This window comes from Zingiber officinale, chromosome 7A (genome assembly GCF_018446385.1).
Source record: "Zingiber officinale cultivar Zhangliang chromosome 7A, Zo_v1.1, whole genome shotgun sequence".
Lineage (NCBI taxonomy): Eukaryota > Viridiplantae > Streptophyta > Magnoliopsida > Zingiberales > Zingiberaceae > Zingiber > Zingiber officinale.
In genome coordinates this window covers 102,066,789-102,078,907 of record NC_055998.1, presented here as the reverse complement: position 1 = coordinate 102,078,907, position 12,119 = coordinate 102,066,789, and the positions used below count along the sequence as shown (strand labels likewise).

The following is a 12,119-nucleotide window of genomic DNA, read 5'->3' as shown; positions in this document are numbered from 1 at the left end:
ATTATAGTATTTTTGAGGAAACATTCTATTTCCTCTTTTTTTTTCTCTTTTCTTCCTACACACGTAGTAGCCCACATGCAGTAGCCCCCACCATGTCATATACCACCGCCATGCCTTTGCCCATCTCTCTCCCTTATTTTTCTTTTCCTCTTCTTCCTCATTTCCTTCTTCACTTTCTTTTCTCCAACAGCAGTAAACCTGTAGTTTTTTTCTTCTCTTCTTAAGCACAAGATCTCTCTTTTTTGCTCCTTTCTCTTTTCTAGCAAGTAAAAAATGCAGCATCGGCTCCTACCCTCTTCTAGCAACAAGAGCAGGCCTTACATCTTCTTTCTCTTCTTATGTTTTCTAGGGTTTTGTTTGGCACCGCAAGAATAATTCTGTTTTGTCTTCCTTTGCTCTCTTTGTGTCATTACTGAGCTCACTGAAACTAGTTGAGGTAGCTAACGAAGAAGGTAAAGCTCTCCTCTTTTGCTTCTTCTTCCCTAACTTCTCTTCTCTATTTTCATAAAAACAATTGTCTTCCTTTTATTTTTTCAAGTGAGCATCCCTTACAAGCAACTCTTTTTTTTTTCTTTGTCTAACCACAGCATAACAAGAGGAATAAATTATTCCTTTCTTCTTTCATATTTCATTCATTGAAATTCATATTTAATTAATTGAAGGAGAGTTGTAAATTACAAATTTTATTTTATTAGGTTGCTAGTTAGGATAATTATTTAGATTGGAATGCAGGTTTTATATGTAAAAATGTTAAATATTATGGCAAAGTGAGATCACAAACAAATGATTTTTTAATTTTAATCATAGATAAGCTAGGATGATCGATTTTTTAAACTAGACTTAATCAAGGGATAAGATTGAAAATTTCAAATTTAAGTTTTTTTTTAACTCGTTCAATGTGAAATTTAAGGTTTTGGATTGTGTAAATTGACCTACACTCATGTTTGAAATTTTTAAAAATTTCAACTTATATTTTAAAAATATTTTTTGAGTTTATGTAGTTGGATAATCCGATTTTGTATGGTATTAATTTTTATTAATTTATTGAATTCGGCTCTAGTTGAAAATTTGGCTTCGCCAATACGTTTTGATTGATATAGAAACATCATTGTCGATACTTGAGGTTGATCGGTAGACATCCAGTAAGTATCAGGCCAATTAAAACAATTTAACTAAACTTGGAATGGAAGCAAAAGTTCTTTCCAAATAAATATCAATTAGTCGGGAGGACACTTACACCTATGATTCCTTAAGATATATTTTTGCCATTTAATCGAATTGAAGACATGCCTAGCTCCCATTAATTTCCAATTCCTCTCAAAATTTCTAAGTTAAATACTATTCTAAATCTCACTTCCTTCCAAATTTTATTCAATCAATCTTATCATTAATTCCCATTAATTAAACTTCTTTATTCTCCCGTTGAATCTCTCTATAAATTCATGCACCAATTGAAAATGTATCTTCATTAATTATAATGATGGTGGCCATTAGTACCTTCTTCCGCCTCCTCCTACTGATCTCCTTTGTGTCGGCCCTTGTTCCGATGGACACTGTCTTCGATATCGAGTTGGTCCACCGTGATTCCCCCAAGTCGCCATTGTACAATAGCTCGATGACGCCTTTTGATCGCCTGCAAGCAGCCGTCGTCCGCTCGGTCAACCGAGCTAGCTACTTGGACAAGCGCATCACCATGGAGACCTCCATCGACGTAGAGGTCGGCGTGCTCTATGATGAATGGGAATTCTTGATGGGGTTCAGCATGGGCACGCCAAACGTGCAATCTAGGTGGGGCATCATCGACACCGGCAGCGTGCTCAATTGGGTCAACTGTGTTGGCTGCCAATGCTTCAACAAGACCGCTGCCCTATTCAATACTAGTGCATCCCTCTCCTACAAGAAGTTTTCTTGCTTTTCCGATGAGTGCAGGAGCATGCGCCCAAATCGTTGCAGTGATGATATGATGTGCCAGTACCATTACTTCTACGCTGACGGCTCCAACATCGATGGAATTTTCTCCTCGGACACCTTCCATTTCACCTCATTAAAAACGATGCAATCTACATCCATTCCGAATATCATATTCGGTTGCAACTTCCGATCATTGCACACCAAAGGTAACGACCCCGGCAGCTTAATTGGGATGGGCCCTTCGCCGCCGTCTCTGATTTACCAGCTCGCCCCTAAGTACATCAGCAAGTACTTCTCCTACTGTCTAAATAGACTCATTGGGGGAGTTAGCAGTAGGCTCTTCTTGGGGCGCGACAAACCGACAGTCGCCGAAAAGGCGAGTGTCACACCGCTCATGACGCAAGACAGCTTCTACGCCGTGCAGCTTAACGCCGTCTCGATCCCAGGTGAGTTCAACATCTTCCTTACTAGGAGCCCCAAGTTGAGGGCCGGCAACATTGTCTTCGACTCCGGCACCCCGTTGACCAATTTGGATACTCAAGTGCTAGATCAGTTGGTGAAGGAATTGACAGATTACGTTAGATTGCCAACTGTGAAGAAGGGAGACCGATTCAAATTGTGCTTCACTGTGCTCTCGACAGAGCAAGAGGAGCAGCTGCCGGGGTTGTGGTTCTCATTTGCCGGGGCGTTGGGGAACTTTAGGGTAAGCCCTGAAAACCTATTTAGGTGGTTTGGCCGGCATGCGAAATGCATGGTGATAGTGGGAACGAATGGGTTACAGATTTTTGGGAATATTATGCAGCAAGATGTTTTGGTTGGTTATGATCTAGATAAAATGGAATTGATCCTTATAGAGAAAAATTGCACCAAGTTATACAAACCCTAAGAAGCATGTATTATGTACATGAAGTGCTAAGTTGAGCATTCATATTTATATTTATGGTCATAAATCAAGAAATTTATTTTTGCAATGATTAATTAGACAATTTAATTAACTAGGAGCAGTTTGATTGAATATAGTTTTCTTTCTATCTCTCTATTTTAAATGATACTAATTAACATTACATCTAAATACTACGAGGTGTTTGGAATTTTATATTAAGGTCTTTTGAGTTCCATATCCAACTATTGAGAGGGTTAGAGAGGATGAATAATCACTCACTTTCATTTCGATCGTTGATAGTATACTTGTCTATAAGATTTTAATGTGCAACGAAAAATAAATGAATTTTATTTTCACTTGATTGAATACTTTCTCATAATAAAAACTCTTCTCTACTTCGTTGTTTCAATATCAACAAAGTCATATGTTAGTAACGTACCAAAAAATATATTTAGGAAAATAATATAATATAAGGGGTAATTTAGAAGGAAATAGATTTATATGAATTAGAAGAAATTATTGAAAATTTTCTAGATTTTATATGAATTTTTGGATATTTTATTGGGATAAATATGGGTTTCTATCCTATTTAAAATCGAAGTTAATTGATTCAATTAACTTAAGTTTAAATTCTTAAACTTAAGTTTCCCTTTTATCCCTCCGCTTCTCTTCCCTCACTACATGCGTTCGCGACATTGTTCCACTGCATGTCCAACTTGGTGATGGCTGCTGCTCACGTACAGTCGACGCTGGCACGGTGCTCCTCCTTCCTTTTCTCCCCTATCGCCACCATTGCCTGTCGCGCCTGAGTAGCCACGTTCTGCTTATGCTGGCCACTGCCAGAAATCTCCGCTGACGACCTCAAGCAGGCCCGAAGTCTGACCTATCCCGTGGCTACCTTTTTTTCTCCACTGTGCCCTCAACACCATGTTTTCACAGCCATTGTCGTAGCTGTTGGCGATCTTACAGCCGCCCTTCCTTTTCAGCTATGAAACTAACATCCCTCACAGAGGCATCACCAGCAAGGTAAAAAACTAATCGTTGATTTTCATTAATTAAATGATTAATTGATTATAGTATTGATTGACTAAGATTAATTACAACAGTAATTGAATTGACAATTATTATTTTTTTTTTTTTAGTATCCAAGCCTTTGGCTTAATTAATCTGGATGATCAGGTCCGGTCTTACAGAAATTTTTCATTAGTAAATCAAAGAAGTGCATATGGACACCGGTTTGGATTATATAATTAATTGAAATAAATGTATCTCATAAATTAATTAACTAAGCTTAGTTGATTTATTAAGTTGTTAACCTATAAATTAATTTGGATGACTTAATTAACAGATGGGTGATCTAGATTTATATTATTTAATCAAGTAATTTGATATTTATCACAATCCAATTATTACAGATTTAGCTATGAGAATAAATTATCGATAAAATTAATTATTGAAAATTAACTATGTCAAAAGATTAATTAATTAATTAATAAATAGAGTTTTAATATTGATTAATAAAATTCTTAGATTCTTTGTATTCTTTACGTGTAGCATTCAAGCTTAAGGTAGACCTTTGACTTGAATACGATTAGGATATTCTATCATTGAGATGATAGTTTCTTCTTTAACATCTTTAGATTTTTAATCTTAGTAAATGAAATTTTTAATCTTAGTACATGAACGGTCTAACTTAGGTTTTGATGAATAACAAAGTAAGTTAAGTTAGGTTCATTGTGATTTAATAATCTGACTGTGTGAGATCTCGGAAAATTTAATTAATAGGGTTATTTGATAAATAGCCTTATAGAATTTTTCCGGAATTTTTAGAAATTTTCTGGGAATTTTACGGAGCTCGTAAGACATGTTTTGAGGGGATCAATTTCGGGTTCGGATTAAACCTGTTTGGGATACCCGTTTAAGTGAGGAAATGTTTTTAATTATAAATTTCCTTTTTCTTTTTCCTCCCCACACGCTGAACCCAACCCGATCCCTCACTTCTTCCCCGACTTCTCCTCCTCCTCCCCGGATCTCCCCTCTGCTCGAAGCCGATCTCGCTTCCTTCTCTGTTCTCTCTCACGGACGATCGGCGCCGACCGGAGCCTCTCGATCACCCCGATCTCCTTCTCCCCTCTCTTTTCTCTCCTCTCTGTTCCTCGCAAACAACTCGACGCCGACGGGCTTGCAATCGTCTTCACCGCTTGAGGAGGAGGTCGCGGAACCTTGCTAGAGGTCGAACAAGGAGGCGGATCCTCCCGATCTCATGTTCTCGTGTCTTCCCCGAGCCTTTCCTTCCCGATCCTTCGGTTTTGCCGATCCTTTCTTCCCGATTCGATCACCGGCTTGAAGATGACCTAGGGTTTCGAAGGTAATCTATTAAACCTAGCTGTGGATATTAGAGCTTCGGTTTTCTTCTCTGTTTACCGATCCTCATCTTCTTGGCGGTGGAATTAGGTCACGGATTTGGAGAGGTTGGAATCAGGGAGGTGTTGTTGGATTAGGGGAAGGAATCGGATCAGACTCGTGCTAGGTTTTCCCTTGATCGGATCAGTGGACCTCCACCTCCTTGCTGTTGATTGAGGTCTCGAATTGAAGGTGAGTTCTTGTTGAAATTATGTGTTGCTTGATCAGAGATCATCATTTCATGTTGATATGTGATCTTTGTTTTGATTCCTTCTTGATCCTATTGATTCCAGTGAGGGGAGGTGAGGTTCCATTCTTGTTGTGGAATTGTGTTTGGTTCCGGCAGTAACAATCACCTCAATCCAGCATCAACAGTAGGTTCGATCTGCTCTGTTCTATTTGTGAACTTTCTGATTTCGGCAGTAAACCATCCAGCAACAACAACAACTGGATTTGAGGTAAGGAATAGGATAATTGATCTTGTTGTAGATCATGTTTCGGAGTTGAATTCTAGATGATCTTGTTCTAGATTGGAATTAGGGTTTTACTTAGTGGTTTATGTGGAGGGATTTTGATACATGTTGTAACTAGTTGTTAAATTGCGTAGATGTAATTGTGTAGAATAAATCCAATGAAATGATTAGGGATAAAGTAATTAACCCTAGTCAATCGTTGGATTTCTAATCTAATTGGTGATTAGGGATTAGGTAACTAATTCTAATTTACCATTAGATTTAATTATGTAGATTGAGGTTGTATGATTAGGGTTTTGCCCTAAGTTAGTTCTAGGGGTTTTATTTAGCTATTCATTTGATTTAGCTAAATAAAATATATATGTATTGTTTGTTTGACGCAGGACTCTGATTCGAGACGGGCGTCTCGACTTCGGACTTTGGATAGCTTGATTGTACCTTCTATTTGAGGCGGGTACCCTCTGACTTATCTTTTGATAATGTCTTATGATATGTGTAGCTTATATATATTTACTAGTGGTAGATAGTAGATTATTCTCCCCCTTGGTCTTAGCTAGTTGATACCTATCACATGCTTCATCTGCTAGTTGCTTTACTTCAGGATTGGATATTTTATCTCTTGCCATGTGTAAATATGTTCATAGAGATGCATATCTATAGTGCTCTACTCTACTGGATTAGTTGCTTTACATGTGTGATACATGCTCTTGGATTCATGATACTTACATCATTGTTATATGTGATGTCTTTGGATTTATGCTGTTTATATCATGGTTATATATATGCGTTTACCTTTTGGGCACACACATATATGGAGGAGGCTATGTTCAGGTATGACATACTGTAGCATCATGCACCATCCTGCATGATTGCATGCTGGGCGATTGACGACTCCATTATTGTTGAGCTCGTCGGCCGGCTACATAGGCCTGCACACAACGTGTTTCACTGCATGGGTAGTGGCACAACACTCAGGGTGTGTATGGCAGGTTGCTCGGTGGTGCACCGCTGGGGTGCTCATGGGTAGCACGATACAGCGGGGTTGCAGCCGGGATCCCTCCCCGTCATCGCGTACCGGGAGTTGAGAGCATTGCGCTCCCTCACTATGTTTGAGGTAGGAGGATAGGTGTACTCCGACAGCATCCCGTCCACTCGGTCACTCTTCAGGAGCAGTGATGGCAGAGTGCACGGTGTCACAGCCCTACCCACTCGGTCTCACCATTGTGTGTGAGATGGCTGATTGGCGTGAGGGGTGACCATGTCATATTGCATCATATGCACGGATTGCATTTATTATGATTGATGCATTTTGGTGATTGCATATGATTGACATGCATACAGGATACATGCTTTTGCTCTGACTATTTTTATCTCTGTATGTTGACAGTCAGTTGCCCAAGCCTCGCAGGTGAGCACAGTTTATTTCAGTTATGCATTTTTTATTATTCTTGCTGTAAACTGTATTACATGCTTCTGGTTACTCATTACCGTTTATTCAGCTATGCATACCTGTTATATTGTTAGGAGACTGTACTGTAGGTCCTATGGTTTAGGAGACTATACCTTAGGATATTACTGGTAGTTATATGTTGCTGTACATATCTATTGGATTACCAGCTGAGTTCTTTGAACTCACCCCATTGTTACTACTTTTCAGGTTGAGGCCGTCAGGAGAGATCCCAGTCGCTAGCCCCGTTATCGCGAGGATTTTCTTTGTCGGATTATATTTTGCTTTTGCATCTTATATACTTGTATTGTGGGTTTGTATTGTGGACTTCACATTGAACATTCGGGTTTGCTACTTTTGTTTTCCGCTGCGGTTGTATTTTCATTACTTCGTGGATTTGTTTTCTTCGTTGTAGTGGAGTAGGCTGTCTGCATATATCTTCGAGGTTCTATATCGTCTTTCCTTATTGAACTGCGTGGATTGATCATATATTATATCTGTGTGGAAGGTTGATATAAACTGCGTGGCTTGTTCTTTTGTATTGTATTATTCCGGCCGTGTGTGGCCGAGGTATGGAGATGTATGTATACTGAGCTTCATATTGTCCGCCGTGCAGGGGAGATGCTGCCGAAATTTCTTCGGACAGGGACTACCTGGGGCGTGACAATTTTTGGTATCAGAGCAAAGTTTTGCGATACCTACTTGTCGGGTTTCGGATTTACGAGGCTTACTTTCGTAAGCATTTCTCGGTATTTCGGATTATACGGATTTTCGTCGATTTTATCGTTTCGGAATTCCGAGGTATTTTGACGCGGTTTTATTGGTTCTATTTGTGGCTAGCACAAGGATATCTCCGACCATTAGGTAATTTACGTAATTTTCATTCCTCATACTTGTAGTGATATCGGCAACATTTCTTTGATATGCCACACACCGAGACGTGGGCGGCCACGTAAGAGGCCGTTAGATTCTCCTGAGGCAGAGTCTTCAGAGAGGTCTGCTAGGGCTGAGCCTGCCCGTCAGGGGCAGACTCCTCCGGTCTTTGTGGGTACGTCTGCGTATCAGATCCCGATAGTTCCGACGTCAGAGGTACCTACCTCGACTGTACCACCAGTGGTACCACCGTCGGCATATTCAGCACCTCCCCCAGTAGTAGTACCCGCCGTATATCCGACCCGGCACCCGCACCAGCAGTACCGGTTACTCCTTATCCGGTACCGCCCACCGTACCTCCAGTCGCCCCTACTTATGCCTACTCAGCAGTTCCACCAGCAGTACCCATTCCAAGTTATACGACAACACCAGTGGTACCTCTTCCGGCCTATCCCTCAGTACCACCCATAGGATCAGCTCCAATGGCTCTACCTAGTTCTGCAGCGATCCCTACTGGTATAGTTGCGGCACGAGCACGGATCGCAGCCTTAGCCGAGTCGATGAAGAGTCGATTCACATTATTCCGCGGGGAGACTGATCCGAGCATAGCTCAGTCCTGGATTGAGACTATGGAGCGGACATTCTTTTACATGGCCTGCTCCAAGTGGGAGAAGGCCGAGCTAGCTTACCACTGCGAGATGGGAGATCCGGTGGGACACAGGCCTCCCATCATAGGCGATCGGCATATTACCGGCGAGATTTGGGAGGCATTCGAGTCGATATTTTGAGCATATCGATGACTCTTGACGATTTTCTTAGTCCGTGGCGAATAACTCGATGATGGAGTATGAATTTAATCGGTTGGCGATTCATCACAGTTAGTGGCGATATGCGGATCTCGTATGCTTTAGTTTGTCGTGGGCGGGCATCTTCTGAAGATGTCGGTTTAGATCGTCATCATACACCGAGACCGGATAGAGCTCTCATGATTGAGTCTACTCATCGAGAGTGAATGCAGATAAGAAGAGGAAGCGGTGATCGGACTTCGGACGAGCCCACCGACTACGGGACAGCAGCGGCGATCGCTCAGACGGTGGTACGGGGCATCCGACCCAGAAGTCGGGACGATCTTCATCTGGACGTTCCCGGTCTACTCAGCGGAACCGGACACGGTCCACCGGTGATCCTCACTGTACCCGATGTGGATCCCGAGATCACATGGTTTCTGCTTGCTCCTTGGGACAGTCAGTTTGCTATTATTGCAAACTGCCTGGCCACGTCATCCGAGACTGTTCGCTGAAGACTCAGCATGTAGCTTCCGGAGTTTCGGTTGCGGGAGGACAGTTTGGTCAGTCCGGGACTCAGCGAGGCGGGCCGAAAGCCCAATCTTCACACCGTCAGCAGAGGACCGCTCCCCCTGCGACAACTGCATATGGCATGCACGGTCAGGAGCATTCCAGTGTTCTGATGGAGTCCCAGGGTTCTATTTCTGGACCTCAGTATCTGACTCAGCCATCGGCGCAGTATCAGTTACAACTCCAGCCACCAGTTCAGTACATACTGCAGCCCATAGCCCCAGCTCTGACTCAGTATCCAGTACCGACGCAGTGGCAGGCTCAGACTCCTACACAGCAGCCTTTGGCAGTGCTACCACCTCTACCACCGTCAGATACTGGACGAGTTCACGCGGTCACCCGAGAGGATGCACAGCGGGCCGACGGATCCATTTTCCGCGGTACGGTTTTACTTTATGCATTTTCTGCTGATATGCTAATTGATACAGGTAGTTCACATTCTTTTATATCTTGTGCATTTATGAGAGAGATTGGTAGACTACCTTCTTGTAGACCGCGACGACTGACCGTCTCCTTACCATCTGGTGATACCTTGGATGTCACTCAGGAGGTCAGAGGTTGCCCGTTAGATTTTGGTAGCATTATACTCACGGTAGATTTGTTAGTATTGGAAATGGTCGAGTTCGATATTATCCTTGGCATGGATTGGTTGTCTGCATACCATGCCACAGTTGATTGCCAGAAGAGGGTGGTTACTTTTCGACCTCCGAACCAACCCTCTTGGGATTTCACTGGCATCAGAGACGATGGGATATCGACCATTTCTGCGATACAGGCGCAGAAACTGCTATCACATGGATGTCAGGGATTTCTATTATCGTTGATTAATACTGACGACAGCAGTAGCCCTCAGCTCTCAGACGTTCCAGTGGTCCGAGAGTATCCAGACGTATTTCCGGACGAGCTTCCAGGTTTGCCTCCTCGAAGGCAAGTGGAGTTTGCTATTGAGCTGTTTCCTGGGACTGCACCAGCATCGAAAGCTCCGTATCGTATGGCACCGAAAGAGTTGGACGAACTAAAGGTCCAACTCCAGGAGTTATTAGATAGGGGATTTATTCACCCTAGTGTATCTCCGTGGGGGTCTCCAGTACTCTTCGTCAAGAAGAAGGATGGTACTCTGAGGTTGTGCATCGATTATAGGCAGCTGAATGCAGTGACTATCAGAAATAAGTACCCCTTGCCACGGATTGAGGATTTATTTGATCAGCTCAGAGATACATCAGTGTATTCTAAGATTGATCTGCTGTCCGGGTATCATCACCGAGAGTTAGAGATTCCGATATTCAGAAGACGACTTTCCGCACCGGATACGGACATTACGAGTTTTTGGTAATGCCATTTGGGCTTACCAATGCTCCTGCAGATTTATGGATCCGATGAACCGTATCTTTCTGGAGTACCTAGATCAGTTTGTCATTGTGTTTATCGATGATATATTGATCTATTCGCGTTCCGAGGAGGAGCACGCGCAGCATCTTCGCATAGTCTTGGAGACTCAAGTTCAGCAAGTGTGCATTTTGGCTTCCTCGGTTGGTTTTCTAGGACACGTGGTGTCTAGCCGAGGTATTTCGTGGATCCTCAGAAGATCGAGGCTATCACTAGCTGGGAGCGCCAAGTCATCCAGGAGATCCGTAGTTTCTTGGGCTTGGCTGGATATTACCGGCGATTCGTTGAGGGTTTCTCCAACATTGCTATGCCGTTGACACGTCTGACTAGGAAGGGCGTGAAGTTCACGTGGTCGAGGCTTGTGAGACCAGCTTCCGGAGTCAAGCGGAGGTTAGTATCGGCACGTCTTGGTTTTACCTCGGTGATGACGGATTCATACTTTATCTGACGCATCTCTTGTGGCTTGGGATTGATGCAAGACGGTAGGGTAGTCTCTTATGCTTCTCGTCGGTTGAAGGAGCATGAGAAGAACTACCCGAGACATGATTAGAGCTAGCCGCTATTATCTTTGCTTTGAAGATTTGGCGACATCATCTTTATGGTATTACTTTTGAGATTCTTACTGATCATAAGAGTCTCAAATATATTTTCACACAGAAGGAACTCAATCTCCGACAGAGGAGATGGATGGAGTTCCTGAAGGATTATGATTGTACTATTAGCTACCATCCGGGTAAAGCTAATGTGGTTGCTGATGCACTGAGCAGGAAGTCCAGAGGGACTTTAGCTTGTCACCGAGTTACCGTCACGGACTTGATTCAGGGATTCTCCGAGTTGGGCCTTGAGGAGCAGGGACAGACAGAGCAGGGTATTCTTGTTACTATGGTTGCTCAGTCGTCGATCAGGATGAGGATCCGAGAGGCCCAGGCTGGAGATCAGCATTTACAGTTCATTAGCAGCCAGATAGCTTCCGGACAGCAGACCGAGTTTACACGAGATGACGAGGGTATTGTTTATTTCCGAGGTAGATTATGTGTACCTCAGACTCACCCGGTCATGGAGGAGTTACTTCAGGAGGCTCATCGCTCTAGATTTGCTATCCACCCAGGCGGGACCCGTATGTATCGGGATTTGAGGCGTTCCTATTGGTGGAACGGTATGAAAAAGGACATCGCGGAGTTTGTTGCTAGATGTCTTATCTGTCAGCAGGTGAAGGCTGAGCACCAGAGACCTGCTGGTTTACTGCAGAGGATCCCTATTCCAGAGTGGAAGTGGGAGCATATTACTATGGACTTCGTGGTAGGATTGCCTAGGACTCGACGAGGCCATGATGCGATTTGGGTAATCGTTGACCGATTAACCAAATCCGCACATTTTCGATAGAAGGA

At 43.0% G+C, this 12,119-nt stretch overlaps 1 protein-coding gene and 1 long non-coding RNA gene across 3 annotated transcripts; both read left to right on the top strand.

Annotated features, from left to right (window-relative positions):
- Positions 1 to 1,480: 1,480 nt before the first annotated feature.
- Positions 1,481 to 2,797, top strand: LOC121999573 (probable aspartic protease At2g35615). The gene has a single exon (XM_042554235.1). The coding sequence runs from the start codon at positions 1,481 to 1,483 to the stop codon at positions 2,795 to 2,797; it is 1,317 nt and encodes a 438-aa protein (XP_042410169.1).
- A 2,335-nt stretch (positions 2,798 to 5,132) lies between these two features.
- On the top strand, positions 5,133 to 7,348 carry LOC122000320. Of its 2 annotated transcripts, none has more exons than XR_006117076.1 (4): positions 5,133 to 5,162; positions 5,249 to 5,389; positions 5,491 to 5,655; positions 7,328 to 7,348. It is a non-coding gene; the product is annotated as an uncharacterized LOC122000320 (long non-coding RNA). The 2 variants fall into 2 exon arrangements; XR_006117075.1 differs by lacking the exon at positions 7,328 to 7,348 and adding an exon at positions 6,054 to 6,094.
- The last annotated feature ends 4,771 nt before the right edge of the window (positions 7,349 to 12,119 follow it).

Coding starts and splice junctions, on each gene's coding strand:
- LOC121999573 (XM_042554235.1), top strand. CDS start 1,481: ATGGTGGCCATTAGTACCTTCTTCCGCCTCCTCCTACTGATCTCCTTT.